The 19,111-nt window shown below is 34.0% G+C and overlaps 1 protein-coding gene across 1 annotated transcript in view; it reads left to right on the top strand.

Annotated features, from left to right (window-relative positions):
* PYGO1 (pygopus family PHD finger 1) overlaps positions 1-18,899 on the top strand; it is a 29,057-nt gene extending 10,158 nt beyond the window's left edge. Inside the window, exons 2-3 of the mRNA XM_004779223.2 lie at positions 9,878-9,963; positions 10,983-18,899. Coding sequence (XP_004779280.1) covers positions 9,878-9,963; positions 10,983-12,107 — 1,211 coding nt within the window. The 3' untranslated portion in view covers positions 12,108-18,899. The remainder of the gene's footprint in view (positions 1-9,877; positions 9,964-10,982) is intronic.
* Positions 18,900-19,111: the final 212 nt, after the last annotated feature.

Raw genomic sequence — 19,111 nt, 5'->3', positions numbered from 1 at the left:
GTGTATCATGTTGATTGCTTTGCAGATGTTGAACCATTCTTGGTGGTAAGTGATCCTTTCAATGTATTATTGAATGTGGTTTGCTAATATTCTGCATCTGTATTCGTTGGTGATACCAACTGGTTTGTAATTGTGTTTTGTTTTGTTTGTGTCATGTTTGGTTTTGGTATTAGGACCATGTAGGCCTTGTAGAATGTGTTTGGGAATTTTCCTTCTATTTTTTTCGGAATAGTTTGAGGAGAATAGGTGTTAACTCTTCTTTAGTAGAACTCACCTGTGAATCCATCTGATCCTGAACTTTTGTTTTTTGGAAGTTTTTTTGATTACCAGTTCATTTTCATTGCTAATAATTGGTCTGTGTTCAGATTTTTTATTTCTTTTTGGTTCAGTTTTGGAATGTTGGTTGTTTTTAGAACTTAACCATTCTAGGTTGTCAGGCTTGTTGCATATAATTTTTTGAAGTAGTCTCTTATAATTCCTTGCATTTCTGTGGTGTTAGACACTTAATCAACTGAGCCATGTAGACACCCCATAATTTTCTTACTTTTAATTATGGCCTTTTCTTTTCCATTTAGAGAATTCCCTTTAACAATTCTCACAAGGCTAGCTTAGTGGTGATGAACTCCTTTAACATTTATGTGTCTGGGAAACTTTATTTCTCCTGAATTCTGAATTTCTGAATGATAATCTTGCTGGCTAGAGTATTCCTAGTTGTAGGTTTTTCCTTTCATCACTTTGGATAGATAATGCTTCTCTCTTTTGGCTTAAAAAATTTCTGTTAAAAAATCAGCTGATTTATGGGATTTCTCTGGTATGTAACCATTTTCATTTCTCTTGCTGCTTTTAAAATCGTCTTTAATCTCTGATATTTTAATTATTATATGTCATTGTGTGGACTTCTTGGAATTCATCTTGTTTGGGATTCTAGAATTACTGAAGCTGGATGTCTGTTTCCTTCCCTGTAGCTGGGGAAGTTTTCAGCTATTATTTCTTCAAATAAGTTTTCTGCCCCCTTTTCTCTCTCTTCTCCTTTGGGGACCCTTATAATACAAATGTTTGTTCACTTGATATTGTCCAAGAGCTCCTTTAAACTATCCTCATTTTTAAAAGAAATAATTTTTCTTGGGGTGCCTGGGTGGCTTAGTTGTTAAGTGTCTGCCTTGGGCTTAGGTCATGATCCCAGAGTCCTGGGATCGAGCGCCACATTGGGCTCGCTGCTCGGCGGGAAGCCTGCTTCTCCCTCTCCCACTCCCCCTGCTTTGTTTCCTCTCTCACTGTGTCTCTCTTTGCAAATAAATAAATAAAATGTTTTTAAAAAGTTATTTTTTCTTATTGCTATTTATGTTGGGTTCTTCCCATGACCCTATCTTCTAGATTACTGATCCATTCTTCTACATCCTCTAATCTACTGTTGATTCCCTCAAGTTTTTACAAAATGTGAAGTTAAAAAATGAAAATTTAAAGGACATAAAAGGCATACCACTATCTAGTGTACAGAACAATGCCCTCACTTCCTTTTTAAGGACTTGAGGCTGAAATAGATTCTTTAATAGAAGAAATAAAAAGGTGGAATATATATATAATATATAATATATAATGTAATTAGAACAAAAAATATATAAAAGCCCTAAAGCAAATAATCCATAGTTTATAAAAATAAAAATTATAAATAGAAAAAATAACTATACTTCCAATAGATTTCATATAAAAGAATAACTTGTAGATTCTTTAGATGGGAAAAAATTGCCTTGTCTAATAGATGACATCTCTAATAAGACTATGAAGAGGCATATACTTCAACTTCCAGCTCCAGGTAAAGTTTAAAGGGTAAAGGAGAGATAAGATAATTATTTCATTTAATTGAGATTGAGTGGCATAATGTAGGGTGATAATATCTACAGAGATAAAGTTTCTTTGCTTTCTTAAGACAAGAGAGGCTTCTTTTTTTCCGTTTTTGTCTTCACCCTTTCGCATGTCTTTTCCGCTTGTGAATTCAGAGGTCACTGGGCAGGTAGGAGTGAAGAGATAAAGAGATTCAAGTATTAACAGATTAAAAGTGTAACAGTGGCCAGTGTTAACAATGAGCTTTGACAGTTTCCTTTTTCTTGGTTCTCTGCCCCACAGCTCTCAGCTCCTGACTGAGTAATGATTTACTTGCAGAGTTAGCTGCGCTGGATTATAGAGCAGCTGGAGAGAAGCTTTGGTACCAAAAGTTCTTAGGGCAATGTAATTGACTAGCTCCACAGCCACTACTTTCCTGTTCCTTGGATTCTGACCTTTCACTACTTTTAAAGAGTGAGAATCATGGAAATTCTTGGTAGCTTGTAGTCTAATTAGGCCTTAGGTCTATGCTTCTGATCTAACACAATGATTACCTCACTGAGAACTACCAGTATTACAGGTAGCAGGAGGAAGGACCCAGGTAAGGCAAAGTGTAAGAACCATTGAAAATGTTATATAGTTCACTCTTTAGATGAACAATAAATGGAGCAACAGACACCAGTGGAACTTGAAGATTTGCTTTATGGAGGGAAATGTTATACTCTTAAATAAAAAATTAATACCATAGAAGTCAGATTCTAAAAAGAATTTAAGGTGGTTTTACTCACAGATTACTTGAAAATTATGTTTATTTAAATAGTTGCAAGTGTCAAAGCCTTGTCTTACAGTGAATACAAGTAATTGTTGTTAAATTTTTGGAAAGTGAACAGAGATGTACATACCATTAATTGAAAGTACTTTCTGTCCATCTTTAAATTACAACATTTAATTGGAAAATTAAAGTTATTCAGTATTCTTAATGCTCTGAGTGAGAATTTATATATTCTAGATTGGAGATTAGAGACTAAATTAATAGTAATTGTTTTTATTTTTAGGAATTGGAGTTTTCTTTTTATATTTTTGTTATAATGAAATATCCATGACAGCTGTTAGGAAATACAGGACTTTGTTGTTTGGTACCTTTATTTATATAACCACTTTATTATTTGACCTCTAAAATCATTGCTGATTCTTTTTCTCTACCACACCCATCAGAATTTCTAGGTATTCGTATTTGAGAGCAGCACATTTCTTGTCTCAGCATGTCAGTGTAACAAATACGATTTGTTAATATGGAATCATCAATTCACTTTATATGGTCTACTGAATAGTTATAAATTAGTAATAGATTCAGTCATTTCTGAACCATGAAATTTTAAATCAATGACTTTGAGGGGTGGATTGGATCTCACTGTTAGTTCTTTACTTAACATCTACTGAAATGGGATTACTACCACATCAAAGAATTTAAAATAGGGGTTCCTTTAGTTTGAACCTGAAGTTTTCATTTTTGTCTTTTGTGGTCCACTGAGGAAGACAGTATGTTTGTAAGATTTTAGGGAGGCAAACTAGTATCTTAGAAGTATATAATCTTTGTTTACCCAGACACCAAAAGAAAGAAAGATAAATTGGAGTTCATCAAAATTAAAAACTTACATGTGTCAGAGGACACTATTAAAGTGAAAAGACATCCCACATATTGGAAGAAAATCTTTGCAAATATTATAACTGATAACAGTCTAGTATCCAGAATACATATAGAATTCTTACAACCTAACAAAAAAGATAACTTAACTGAAAAATAGATAAGTGACTGGAGTAGGCATTTCTTCAAAGGAAAAATATGTATAGATGATCAATAAGTATATGAAAAGGTGTTCAACATCACTAGTAATTTTGAAAATGCAAGTTAAAACCGCAAAGAGATACCAGTTTATAATTTCTAGAATGGCTACATTTAAAATACAAGCAGAGGAGAGTCAGTCAGTTGAGCATCGGAGTCTTGGTTTCTACTCAGGTCATGATCTCAGAGTTATGAGATTCTGCTCTGCATCAAGCTCTGTGCTTAGCTGGGAATCTGCTTTAGATTCTCTCTCTGCCCATACCCCCACTCTTTCTCTCTCTCAAATAAATCTTTAAAAAATAAAGTTAAATTAAAAAGAAACAAAATAAGTGTTGGGGAGGATGTGAGGAAATTGGACCCTCAAACTTAGCGGGTGGGAATGTTAGATGGTGTAGCTGCTATAGAAAGCAGTAGGGCAGTTCTTCAAAATGTTAAACTTAAGAGATACCATACTGCCCAAAGATTCTATTACCAGATATATACCCAAGAGAATTGAAAGCATATGTTATATAAAAACTTATACACAAGTACTCATAACAGCATTATTCTTAGTAACCAAAAAGTAGAAACAACCCAAATTGTTCACCAGCTGATCAATGGATAAATTTAATGTGGTATATCCATACAAGGGAATATTATTCAGCCATAAAAAGGAAATAATACATACTATAACATGGATAAACCTTGAAAATATTGCTCTAGTTTAAGTGAAACAAGATACAAAAAGGCACATATTGTATGATTCCTTTTATATGGCATATCCAGAATAGACAAAAATATATAAGTAGATTCATGATCGCCAGGGCCTGGGGGACTGGGAAATGACTGCCAATTCATATATGATGGGGTGATGATAATGGTCTGGCATTAAAGAGTAGTAATGGTTATACGACCTTGTGAATATATTCAAAAACTTAAAAGCAAAAGGAAACAAAACCCCTAGTTTTAGATTTCTATGCCCCTTTTTACCAGTGGTATGATTTCTTTACGTTCCATTTCTTTTTTCTTTCTTTAAAAAGTGGGGATGACTTACCTACCTCTTAGGTTCATCATGAAGATTGAGCTGAAAGAACATAGATATAAGCAAATACAGACTTCTAAAACAGAACTACTTTATAGAATCTCTTTTTAAATTCTAAGTAAAATGAACCAAAGCTGTTTTTGAAAAAGAGCAAAAATGTTCAGCAACAGCAGCAAACAAAGGCCCAATAATGTAATTCTGAAATAGTGCAAAATGCACTAAGACTTCTAAGACAGTCTCTACCCTTGGAAGCTATTAGTAATTTACAGAATTTTGAGAATTCTTACTAATAACCCCAAGTCTGGAAAGAAGGAAATTAAATGACTGTTCTTTATCTTCTCATTCTTTTGTGCAAGAAAAAAAAATAAATGAAACAAAAAGTTAAAAAAAAAGGTACTATTTCTATTAGATACAAACTGAATCAAGGAACACAGGGAAACCTCCCATGTGAGTGGGGTACGACACCCCCCAACTAGGTAGATGGGCATTTAACAAAATGTGAGAATTAAAAACCTGGATGTACCAAGGAAATACAAGAGGTTCTTACTAATCTTACTAGAAGAGGCAGGTGTTCTAAAGAGATAACAGCATATCCAGTCACATGAAAATGATAACATTTGTATAAAAGTGAGTTAGTTGGCTTTATTTCAGCAATATCAGTTTTGAGTTGAACATTAAAATAATTTAAAGGGGGGCGCCTGGGTGGCTCAGTTGGTTAAGCCGCTGCCTTCGGCTCAGGTCATGATCTCAGGTTCCTGGGATCGAGGCCCGCATTGGGCTCTCTGCTCAGCAGGGAGCCTGCTTCCCTCTCTCTCTCTCTCTGTCTGCCTCTCTGTCTACTTGTGATCTCTCTCTGTCAAATAAATAAATAAAATCTTTAAAAAATAATAATTTAAAGGGGAAAAAAATCACATGATTATCTCAATAGAGATACCACCAAAACCAAGTAATCTTAGATGTAAATAAGAGAGTTAGAAAGTCACCCATATTAAATAAAAGAGCAACTAAAAGATCTAGACAGAATTGCAATATTAAAAATAAAAGCATAACTATGTAAACATGCTATAGGAAACTAATGAATTAACAAAAAAAAAAAAGAAGAAGAAGAAGAAGAAAGAAATAAATAGCATGCAGAAGATGAAGACCCATAACCTAAAAGAGAGAAGGAAAGATCTCATATGTACTTTAAGTGGTAGACTTTAATGAAAAAACAAAAGCAAAAATAAGAGCAGGAAAGAGTTCAAAGACAGGATGATTAATACAACAAAATTAGATTAAATATAAATTGCAGATTTCAGGAAACCAATTGAGGACTAAACCAATTCTAGAACAAATTCTAGAACAAATTAAAAAATTAGAAATAAAGAACATAACATGGCTAACATATGAATTATATAATAAAAAAATAGGAAAACTATAGATAGATTAAGTAGATATTAAAAAAGAGTAAAGTTGGAAAAGCAACTAATAGATATGGGGCTAAAATTCCTCTACCATAATAATAATTAGTGCCCCCCAAATAAAGCACTCAACAAAGAGCAGAAAATGTATTCAAAAATGAGATAAAAGAAAAATTAGCTGAAATAAAGAATTGAATGTAGAGATTGGGGCACCTGGGTGGCTCAGTGGGTTAAAGCCTCTACCTTCGGTTCAGGTCGTGATCCTAGGGTCCTGGGATAGAGCCCCATGTCAGGCTCTCTGCTTGGTGGGGAGCCTGCTTCCTCCTTCTCTCTCTCTGCCTGCCTCTCAGCCTACTTGTGATCTCTGTCTGTCAAATAAATAAATAAAATCTTTTTTAAAAAAAGATTGAATGTAGAGATAGAAAAAGTAGATAGCAAACAAGATGGAAAAAAGTAGAGTAAGATGTGATACCATATTATCTTAAACATTCAAAGTTCAATCAATGCTATCTAAAATTGAGAAAAGACATACATTTTCCAGCTTAATGTTTTCCTTGATTTCTTTTAGACTTAGAGGATTCTTTCCAAAAACTTCTCTTATGGTAAAGAAATATTTAACATATTCTGTAGTTTAATTAATTTCTTATTGCCTTTATTACATTATAAAAAAGTTAAAATTTAATGCTTTTATGTAAAAATGTATCCCATCTTTGTAAAGTTATTACTACTGCTCTATATTCACAGAGGGAGAAGTAGGTAGGAGGTATTAAGCTATATGTCTAGAATGATATGATGTTAACTTATTAGTAATGACGGTTTCTGGCTGGTGGCACTTGAGATATGTATCAGTCAGGATCTACTCAGGAGATAGAAACCATACCAGTTACTTTTAATAGAAAATTTAATATAAGGTATTGTTAACAGACATTAAACTCAAGTGGCAAAATAGGATATTAAAGTTTTCAGAGAGGTGTTGACTGTGGGAAGCAGCTACCATTCCTAAGGCCATAGGAAAGAAGTTGGACTTATTAGAGTATATAAATTCACAGGAGGGGCCCTGTGGAATTTAAACTCAGATCTCTGAGAAGGAGGTCCTGCTTATTGTAGTATTAAAGCCTCTGGACTCTGAGGGTGAGCCCCACGGGCCTGGGACTCAAATGCCTGGTGCTGTTGTCTCTGAGGAGGGCACAAAAAGGCTGTTTGGCATAATAAATGAGGTAAAAAAAACAATGTTATTTTGTTCTAGATGGCTAGCCAGAACAGGGAATACCTTTCCAATTATTAGAAGTATTTCTCTGTGTCTTTCAATATAGAACTTTTGAAAGTTTTTATTTATACTGATATTGTGTATTTTAAAAAATTTATTGCTAGCTAATTTAGTTTAGTTTTGTTCCTATAGGTGAAAACTTTTCTTCTATACTATCTTATGACTGGTTTTAGTTTGTGTATAAAAAGCACTCTTATGTTTAAATATTGATTTAACATCCAGAATCCTTACTGAATTTTGTTAGTTTTTTCACTTTGTTGTTTATAAGCTTCTCTAAATAGCTCTTCGTTGTTTATAAGCTTCCCTAAATAGCTCTTAGAGAAATCGGTTTCACTTGTTGTTAGGTGGGAGTCTTTGTCCAACACACTTATTTCTCTTTATTGCCAAGTACCATTTTTTTTCCTGAACTATTATTGTAAAAGACTAGTCTCCCTGCTTCTAACCCTGTCCCATCACCAATTCATTCTCAACACAGTTGCTAATATAATATTTTAAAAACTTAAATCATATCACTTTCCTGCTCATAACCCTTAAGTGATCATTCACTGTTCTTCAGATAAAATTCAGATTCCTTAGTATAACCTACAAGGCTTTGTGTCTTAGTCTGCTTGGGCTTTAAGAACAAAGTATTGTAGACTGGGTGGCTTAAACAACAGAAATTTATTTTCCAGGTTTGGAGGCTAGGAAGTCCAAGGATAAGGTGCTAGCCAATTCACTTCCTGGTGAGTGCTCTCTTTCTGGTGTGCAGATGCTCACCTTCTTGCCCGTGTCCTCACATGGCCTTTCCTGTGTTTGTACTCCAGAGGGAGGATGGAGAACATACTCTTCTTTCTCCTAAGGCCACTAATCACATCAAAATGGCCTGACCCTCATGACCGGAGGTAATCTTCGTTACCTCCCATGGGCCCTACACCCAAATACCAGCATACTGTGGGGTAGGTCTTCAAAATAAGAATTTTGGGGGGACACATTCAGTCCACACTGCTCTAAATGATCTGATCCCTGCCTATCTCTTTAACCTCTTGTAGTGGCATTCTCCAGAGTCCCTTCAGACACTGGCCTCTTTTAAATTTCTCAAACACATCGTGCTTCTTTCTTTCTTTCTTTCTTTCTTTTTTTAAGATTTTATTTATTTATTTGACAGATCACAAGTAAGCAGAGAGGCAGGCAGAGAGAAAGGAGGAAGCAGGCTCCCCACTGAGCAGGGAGCCCAATGCCAGGCTCAATCCCAGGCTCGATCCCAGGATCCTAAGATCATGACCTGAGCTGAAGGCAGAGGCTTTAACCCACTGAGCCACCCAGGCGCCCCACATCGGGCTTCTTTTTACTTAAGAATCTTTACACATGCTGTTCTCTGCCTAGAGGCTCTTCCTTAGGCTGTTTAAATGAGAGATTTTTTTGTCCTGTAAGTCTCAGTTTATTTTTTAATTTTATATTTATTTTTATTTTTATCTTTTAAGTCTCAGCTTAAATTCTTTCTCAGAATCCACATACGTGAGCATGTCTCTTCTAATTGTCAACTCACTGAATCTATTACAAATGTGTATCTACGTATGTATACATACTTTTATTCTTCTGTCTACTTTTGTAATCAGAATCCTCCATAATTGTTTTCCAGCAGAAAAAAATTTTGTTGATATTTTCAGATCATGTCAACTCCATACTTTTTGGGTTTTATTTTGGTAAAATATATATAAAATAAAACTTTCCATTTAAACCATTTTTAAGCATACAAATCAGTGACTTTAATTTCATTCACAGTGTTGTATATTGATAAACTTTTTTTAGCCTCTTTACTTCACAGTCAAGCTTTTGCTTTTGCTTCATCGTATACTGTTGAGAAAGTAATACTCACGTACATTGTTGTACTTTGACAATACCTTTAAGAATTTAAAGGTATAAAATTTAATGCCATAATTCAAGTTCTAGGAATGATTTGTATATGTATTTAAGACACCTATACATAGATTTTCATTGCAGACAACAAAGGTTTGTTCACATCAGTAGGGAAGGAGCTAGTTTAATGAATTATGGTATAATTATACCACGAAATACTACTCAGTTATGAGGTGATGGAGCAGTTCTGTAGGTAATTACATGGAATGATTTCCAAGAAGAAAGCAAAGTGTAGAGAGCATTGTTGTATAGTATGCATGCTACGGTTTGTGTACTCCCCGCAAAAGATATTACGCTGGAATTTTGCTAGATTATCTTTTGAAAGATAGAGCAAAAACTGGTGGTTGCCTCAAGGATAAGAAACCAGATGACTAAAGCTTCAAGGGTAGGATGGATACTTTCTCACTGAAAGAATAATAAAAATTACTGTGGGAGTAGAGATGAATGTTTCTGGCTGAAACTATGGGGAAGACTGTTTGAAAAACAAATTTTTTTTTTTTAAAGCTTGGTATTGCTTTTATCTGATAAAAATAGAACATATATTGACAGCTAGTTATGATAGATACTGCTGTGAGAGATGTAAAATGATTTTAGTTACAAGTGGAAATGTTATTATTATTTTTTTTAAGGTGGTGATAGTGGACTGGATGGGTTAGGAGGACCAGGTGTACAACTAGGAAGCCCTGACAAGAAAAAACGCAAGACAAATACACAGGTAAATTAACATTTTCTTTAATAATGGTTTTTGTTCACTGATAAGATCAATCTGATGAGGTAAATTTAAATTTGGTCATGGGTTTGTTTCCTATCCTCTTCATAACCTAACTGTGAATTCTACAGTGATTTTTTTTTTTTTTTTTTAATTCTGCAACTAGTGGCTGATGTTGGCCTATAGGTCTAAAGTGAGTATTGCAAGAAAGAAGTGTAGGCAGACAAATGAAAATGCTTGTTCTTAAATCTAACTTAAAAACCATAGGTAACTGTAGTTCTACTAAAAGATTGTAAAATCTGGGGATACAGGTTTAACTTGAAGTAGTGTTCAGCTGTTAACAGTAATTCAGTAGTACATACGGGTCATTAAGCAAATGTGGTGGAAGAATCTTTTGTGTATAACCTGTGCTTAGATAACCATTATAAGAATAGGATTCTGTGCTTTTATCCCTTATAAATTTGAAGCACTCTTTCTATTTTAAGGACTACGAGAAAGAAAGATGTGTATTCAGATTATTTCCATTTTGGCCACCATCTGTTAAACTTCCAGCGTGACTAAAACTGGAAGTTTATTTTTCCATTCTGAGGCCAAGAGCATAGTGCTTGGGGAATACTTTAATAGCTACTCCCTGAAGTTAAGCTAACAAAAAAACTTAGATCCTGTTTATTGTTACTTAATTTTATGGTTTAAGTGAAAGGTTCCAGAATTACAGTTAAGCATATTAAATGAAAGTTACATAATGAAGCTTCTTTTGAAGCTTAAATACATTTGGAATTTGAAGTAACAATGAGTTTGAGCTCAGAAAAGCATACCTCCTTTCCTTTCTTAAAGAAAGAAGTCTACACATTTTAATCATTAAATATAAATATGAAAACTATTTGGAATTGAAAGGTCAAAGGAATTAGATTTTCATAAACAAAGCAAGAGAAATTTGATTAAAGCTAGGTTGTTACATGTTGAGATAACAGTTTTAATAACTTCTTTGATCGAAACATGTCCTTTACTCTACATTCTCATTTCAGGGGCCTTCTTTTCCTCCATTGTCTGAGTATGCTCCACCACCGAATCCAAACTCTGACCATCTAGTGGCTGCTAATCCATTTGATGACAACTATAATACTATTTCCTATAAACCACTACCTTCATCAAATCCATATCTTGGCCCTGGTTATCCTGGCTTTGGAGGCTATAGCACATTCAGAATGCCACCTCACGTACCTCCAAGAATGTCTTCCCCATACTGTGGTCCTTACTCACTCAGGAATCAGCCACACCCATTTCCTCAGAATCCTTTGGGCATGGGTTTTAATCGACCTCATGCTTTTAACTTTGGGCCACATGATAATTCAAGCTTTGGAAACCCATCCTATAATAATGCACTAAATCAGAATGTTAATATGCCTAATCAACATTTTCGACAGAATCCTGCTGAAAACTTTAATCAGATTCCTCCACAGAATGCTAACCAAGTTTCTAACCCTGACTTGTCATCTAACTTTGTCCCTGGAAATAATGCAAATTTTACTTCCCCATTAGAATCTAATCATTCTTTTATTCCTCCCCCAAACACTTTCAGTCAAGCAAAAGCACCACCCCAAAAACAAGACTTTAGTCAAGGAGCAACCAAAAATACTAATCAAAATTCCTCTGCTCATCCACCTCACTTAAATATGGATGACACAGTGAATCAGAGTAATATCGAATTAAAAAATGTTAATCGAAATAATGCAGTAAATCAAGAGAATAGCCGTTCGAGTACCACAGAAGCAACAAATAACAGCCATGCAAATGGGACACAGAATAAGCCGCGACAACCCAGAGGTGCCCCAGATACCTGCACCACTGAAAAAAGCAATAAGTCCTCTCTTCACCCAAGCCGTCATGGCCATTCTTCTTCTGACCCAGTGTATCCTTGTGGAATTTGTACAAATGAAGTGAATGATGATCAGGATGCCATCTTGTGTGAAGCCTCTTGTCAGAAATGGTTTCATCGGATCTGCACTGGAATGACTGAAACCGCGTATGGCCTCCTAACTGCAGAGGCCTCAGCAGTATGGGGCTGTGACACCTGTATGGCTGACAAGGATGTCCAGTTGATGCGCACTCGAGAGACTTTTGGTCCACCTGCAGTGGGCAGTGATGCTTAATCACCGGCATTAACTAAAGGGTCCCCTCCCCCCGTGTCTTACAGAGGTTCAGTGACACAGGGTTTTAATGTTTTACATTATTTTTTTAAATGCACACACAAAAAGATTATTTACCTTAGTTTTTGTTAATATTCTACTTCATTACCAGTGCAAATTTTATATTGTCCTTGTTTGCTATCTTAAATGAGAATAATGTATATGGGGGTGCTTTAGAAAGTACTATACTAATAAATGTTAGTTGTTGTTGTTGTTGTTAATCATAAACATAAAAAAGCCTCTTGAAGCTTCAAAATAATATATAGCAAATGTAGGCAAGTTTTGACTTTAGAAAGTTAGAATCATTGAAAAATGTACATTGCAGAGCTGAACTTTGGTAATATTACATTAAATGGTTCAAAAAATTTTTCAAGAATCTACTTGACATGTTTTCAGGAAAAGATATGTGTAGCTATAACATGGAAAAAAGCATACATTTTAATGGATGTTTAAAAAAAAATAGAGTATGTTACCAGATTTCTTCCCACTCGGGTCTTTGAAGTTAGTGACTTTCCTATTTTCAAGTCAGTCTTTTCAAGATGTCTGTTTATACAGATATGAGACAGAAGTTAGCATATAGTAGATGCTTTGTAAGTATTTGTTCATTAAGTTGTGGATTGTACCACATGAAATTGCTAATATTAGATCAGTTGAAAAAGGACTGCAGTTAGTAGAGTTGAAGTGAAATATGTTTCTAGTTGTGCTGTTTAGAATTACAATAGTATTATGCTCTTCATTCAGTTTCCTTCGATTATTGAGTTGTTTTATTATTGTTTTCCAGAGAAATAAATAACATAGTGTCTTCGGAAGAATTGTGAATACTTCTTTTAACACGATTTGAAGCCAGGACATACTGCACATGACATAGGTGGAAACATCAAGTTGGCCTTTAGAAAGCTCAGCTGGTGAGACCTGCTCAGTGGTGGTTTGAAAAATCTTGTTCTGGGGATTTGGATTCAAAGACAAGCCTCGGGGGAGATCAGAATCCATTTTGAGCAAAGACCAATTAAGAGCCAGGGTGAAGCTAACTTACAAACAACAATTTCAAGGCCTTGAAGTAGATAGGAGTTTCTGTTGTGACTGGGGAAAGTGTAACGATGGACTCAAGAATATCCTCCTGGGCGATGATCAAGAACAGAGACAGAGGTGTACTTGCTGAGACTTAAAACAGTGACCGGTGACCAAAAAACCACACAAAAAAAGAAACAAAATACACCACAAGATACTGTTTGAGGATTGATAGCAATTCATACAATGGTTGGATGTTGGTGAAGCTCCCAAACTTGCACCATCATTATCATTGTGACCAAAAAAGTTCTGAAGGCCGCGTAGGGATCTGCAAAAGAATAATTAATTACTACTGTTTAAACCCTAGTAAAGCAGCAGCAGCAGCAGAAGCAGCAGCAGCAGCAGCAGTGTCTCGCCAAGAAATTAAAATTGTGCATGAAACTCTTGATTAAAAAAACATTTTTTGGTTAATAAACATGACCCTACACTTTTACATGACAGCACTTGACCTCGCATGCCACAAGCCACTAAAGCAAAATTAACTGAATTGGGATTTTAAATTTTGTCATATCCATTATAGTCATCAGACCTTTATCCAGCAAACTACCATCTTTTTCATCATTTGAAGCTTTTTTTTAATAAACAACATGTTCTCCAATTAAGAAACAGTAATTGGAGGGATATGAACAGTTTATATAGTTGAAGACATGACAAATTTTATAAAAATGAAATACTTAATATCCTACTAGAAGAAAACTATTAATGCTCATGATGCATATTTTGATTAAATAAAATTTATTTTTTTAAATAGTGTTTTAATTTTGACCTACAAAAACAGCAATTTCATATGGTACAATTTAGTAGAAGGTTTTCTCCATTTACCTGTGACTAGTTAGAGGTGAGTACAAAATATTTTCAATAGAGCTGTAAATTATATATCTTTACAATTTTAGGAAATGAAATGATATAAACTCTTATACTAGGTACTCCTTCGTGTGAAAACTTTACCAATTGAAGCAGGTGAAAATGCAGTATTTTTGGCTGACTCTGACTTTTGATGTATTTAGAAGCATTTTTGAAGATTCCATGTTGCTTACTTTATATTTGAAGTACACGATTTTCTAAATGTTTAAGGACCTACTTATGTTGTTCTTGAAATCTTGAAATCCTAGTGAGTGCTGGTTTTGAAGACACTTCCAGTGTCTTCAGGAGTTAACATTCTCCATGGTAGTACTTGAGTTGTACTTACTGTTAGAATTGATTATGCATTTTCTTAAGCCATCTGTTGCTTACAGTTTCAGTAGTAGTTTTGTGAAAGTGAAGTAACCTCTCCCAAGCTAGTCTAAAGGTACTTGATTTGTAATGTGGTTCTTTTCCATTTCCAAATAGCCATTTTTGAAAACTTACAAGTGAATTTTTATTCAAGTATTTAGATCTTCTGAGCACCTTATTTAAGTAAGTCTGTAAATATTCAGAGAAAAACCCGTGGTTGACTGACCGTGAGTCACAGGTAAACTATAACCATAGTTTGTGAGTGTTTTCATGTATTCAAATTACTTTTCTTAACTAGCTCCACATTTGTCTGTATATGATTACTAAGTCAAAAATTAGATGTTTTTTGATAGGAAAAGTGATAAAGTGTAAGAATGTCCAATTTGACCCCAAAAGGCTATTATACAAATTGATATGGCTTTGTTAGGACAAGTGATGAGCTACCCTAAACATTTTCAGATATTCAGTAATGAAAAGAATTGTACTTAGGTAGAATAATCTTCCAGTAGCATTGCACCATTTTTTATATAATCCTTTTCCTTCACTGAAGGCCTCATCTCACATGCGCACATACACCCAGAGAGATACACATACACAACTGAGCAGGAAAACATGGTTTCTCCCATATTCTCAAGTTTTGTCTAAGTTCAACCTGGCTAACTCTCAGCAGCTAGGCTTTCTCGTGACAGCTAGATTACTGATAGTTTTAAAGCATCTATTCCTTTCCCAGAACTTGCTTTATTCATTTTACTAGAGAATTCCTAGTCTACTTACTTGTTGAACTGCTGGACTCACTAATGCCGAAGTAGCTTAGTTTGTAAAAGAAAAATTATTCTTCAGATAGAGTGCTTAGAATTAGTTTTGTGATTGGTGTTTTCCTTTGGTGCGAAATACTTTTAGAGTACTGCTATTAGGATTCTTGTTACCCAAATTAGAAGATTATGTACATAAAGCAAGATTTTCTTCTAGTGGGGCTTACTCTTCCTGGATTAACACAATATAAAGAAATCTGATTTTTTTTTAAGCCTTCCAGCTCTGCCTACTGGTAGGAAAAAACCTCAGTAGTGTGGGTCACCATGAATTCTGCTGACTTTAGTCATCCAAATAAGTATCAGGGGTCTTCATCTAGAATTCTTTCAAACTTGTTTGTCTTGAACATATTAAAAGTGCTAGTACTTATTGTCCAGTGTATACTATAGTAATTGTATTTAATAGTAAAAAAAAAAAAAAAAAAGTAAGTAATAATTTTTTTAAGGGAGCGCTAAAGAATTTTTGGATTTTTTTTTTTTTACAGTGTATAGAGGTTTCATATGCATGAACATTCGTGCTATTTTGATTTTTTTTTAATTAAAAAGTTCAATTAAGAGCATCCAGGCTCCCAAATGTCATTTGTAAATAGTGGTTTGGAACATTATATAAAATGATTAGATTGTTAAGAAAGCTGATAAAGGCTTATTTCAACCATAATGTAGTTAACCACTAGTATCATGCTGAGCACTGAGTTTTCTTTAGGGAACCAATCAATGTAGGAGGTAGAAAGAAACAGGGGTCTTTCCTTTTTCCTGGTGGGATTCAGGAAAGCTAGGTTTCTTGGTGTTAGTGTTTCCTAGTTGTCCTCTTACCATCCTAAACCCTCCAGTGGAATACTATATAAGCCAACTTGCCTTTTCCCTTGCCAGATGCTCTGTGCTTCAAAATTTCATCTTTTCTCCATTCAGAATTCCCATTTTTTCCCCTGTGGTTATGGCTGGCTAGATTTTAAGAGAAAAATGTTTTCCACCAAGATGTGAATAGTGAAGAAAGTGGGATTAAACATTTTTAAAGACTGCTTATTAGTTCAGAATGAATTTTTATCTAATAGGATTTCAGACAATATGACCACATCTCAGGCACTGTGGGAAGCAGTATTTTTTATTGAATTGGTAGATGCCTCTTGAGAGTACTTACCAATTTCCTTTAGATTGTTGGGACTTTTTACAGTTTTTTTCCCTCAACTTATGAACTCAGAGGTTTTTTTCTCATTTCAAAATTAGTAGCTTCCCCTTTCTCCCTATTCTGTTTATCCAATAGAAGAGTATAGAAGTCACATCTGCATTTTTCTAACTCTTGGTACAGAGATGGAAGTTTAGAGGTACTCCTGGAGTAGGGAGACAAGGGCTGGCATTAACAACTCCCTTGACATACAGTCTAGGGGAAATGAGCAGTGGCTATCTTTAAGCCAGATGTGAGTTCATCAGAGGCTGCCTATATTTCTTTGACAATTTTTAATGAAACCCAATGGATAAGCTTCATCTTGATCATAGTTTGTCAAAATACATTACTTGCAATTATATTAAAACTTATTCTAAAGACTTGTACTTTTCTTGTTCTGTAGGTGACATAGATGATGTTGCTTGTTAGTTAAAATATCTTTTATAAAAGAAAGTCCTGCTTCTTATCATGATGTATGTGACTTAAATGACTGTTTCATATTAAAACTATTTCTTCCTTATGTACTGTTTACATATACCTCTTTTTGGGATATTAGTTCAGTACTTTTATACAAATCTGAGTGTGTTCCACATTGGTGACATGTATTTTTGCAGTAATTTTTCGTTTTGTTCTTAGAGCATGTCTAAAGTAACACATGCACTAGTGCTGTGGTCTGTGGCAAAATTACTGTAATTCAAATTGGAAAATAAAATGTTTCCAGACTTTGTCCAACATTTATTCCTATGGCGAAGGAAATTACTATGTAATACTAATTATTTCTTGTGCTGGTATGTTTAAGCTACTCTATGAAGTATGTGAAACATCAATATTTATGGATTAGTAGATGGCCTGATGTTTTGAAATGGGAGAGAGGGTAAAATTTGGTGTTAGCAATTCATAACACTAATAATACAATAAATACTTCTTAAAATTTTGATTTTCCTTTCACAGTTACAACTTATCAAGGAATTAATATCTTAATTGTGAATATTAGGATTTTTCTTAGCCTTTACTATTAAAATTATATACTAGACCTTGAACCTAGTCTGATCTCTTCCAACCAAAAAAGATACTATTCATTTCACCTTAACCAAAATAAGTAGAAATACTAATCTTCATTTGTTAAAAAGCAAGTATGATACCATACAAGTCCTATGATTTACTTAGAATTTGTAACCATTGATACAAGGACTTGAGTGGTGGTTGCTTTGTATTATCTGATGAAAGGTTTATTAATAAAAGTCATAATCAAGATATTTTAAAAAATGTTTAATCTTAGGAAAATATTAAGCTTTATAGAGCATTTATTTGAGAATACTATTTTAAAAGCATTCTCTTGTCTTTAAAACAAATACCCAAAAGAAATACCCAAAAGGTAATACTTGGCCAATGCAAATTGTATATTTGAAATTGTATACTTGAAAGCAAAAAAAAGAATGCTTATGAGTGCTTAAACTGCATATCTTTTTAAAGTATTCAAATTTTTAGACTTTTATCAATTCAAACTACCCTGAATAAGGTTTTACTATATTAGTGATATATATTACAAGATAAATGTTTACCTATTTATGTTAATGATATCTCTATACAGCATCATTTTTGGCATGGATGTTGTGGTGTATTTTGTACATTTAATTATCAGCTATTAATAAGATTGACATAGCAATAAATCTGATTCAGTTCTCGATATTTTAAAAAATGCCATATACCATACGATGGCACAATTCCATTATATTTGATTTGAATGCCCAGTGTTTACATGGGTCTATTTTGGGGTTAAAAATTTAGAATTACATATTAGGGATTCATCTTTTTCCCTGGCATCTTCACATATAATCACTGAGAAATGAGTCTCTTTCTATTTAAGTCATAGAGGTTTAAAGAAGTATTAGTATTAAATGATTCATGAATTGCTTTGTGGAAAAATTTAAAGTATGAAATGATGAGGTTACCCCCAAATTGTTTATTTTCTTTGTATGGTTTTGTACAGGTTACAGTTTTCAGAGAAATAAAATTGGCTTGGTCACTAATTGAATATAGTGGATAATAGTTTGTCTAAGGGCTTCCAAGTGTTAAACCAAAAATTCTCAATTCTGAATTACTTTTTAATAATTAATAGTGGTAAGCCAATTTTTTCTTTTTATTTTAAGATCTTTAATTCTTATAGTTTCCTCCTTTTGATCCCTTTCTTTCTTCCTCAGACATCATGGTAGAATTTAAGAGAAGTTTAACTTATCTTCCGCATTTTAGTTTTTTATTCTCAGATAAGTAGTAAGACGAGTAGAGGTTCTATTGTCAAAACAGTCCATGTTATTGTTGGCCATTCTTTCCAAGGTTCATACAAAATGTCATTTGTGCATTGTATAAAGAATGTTATTTATCAGTATTTAGACCTACTATTAGTAGAAATTATGTATGGCAGGCTTTCTTGAACAATATGTATTGTAAGTTTGTTCCTATAGTGTTATGCCTCAGATTCTTTTAAATAAAGCTAGTTTTTAAAGAGAAAAATAACTTTTTTTAAAGTGCTTGATTTTCAACAGGACAATCTTAGGTTATAGGTATGACAGTCTCGGCTTTGGGCAGGAAATGTTCCAGGAAACATTTACCAGAGCAATAGCCTACAATTTTCCAGGAATTTAGTTTTATACTGAGGACCAAGCTATTACTTTTGGACAGGCCTAGTTATATGCATTCTTTCCCCCCGCCCCATGAAG

The sequence above is a fragment of the Mustela putorius genome, unplaced genomic scaffold (genome assembly GCF_011764305.1).
Source record: "Mustela putorius furo isolate JIRA1106 unplaced genomic scaffold, ASM1176430v1.1 tig00000660_pilon_pilon_pilon, whole genome shotgun sequence".
NCBI classification, from domain to species: domain Eukaryota; kingdom Metazoa; phylum Chordata; class Mammalia; order Carnivora; family Mustelidae; genus Mustela; species Mustela putorius.
The sequence above is the reverse complement of the archived record's forward strand: the minus strand, read 5'-3'. Positions and strand labels throughout refer to the sequence as shown.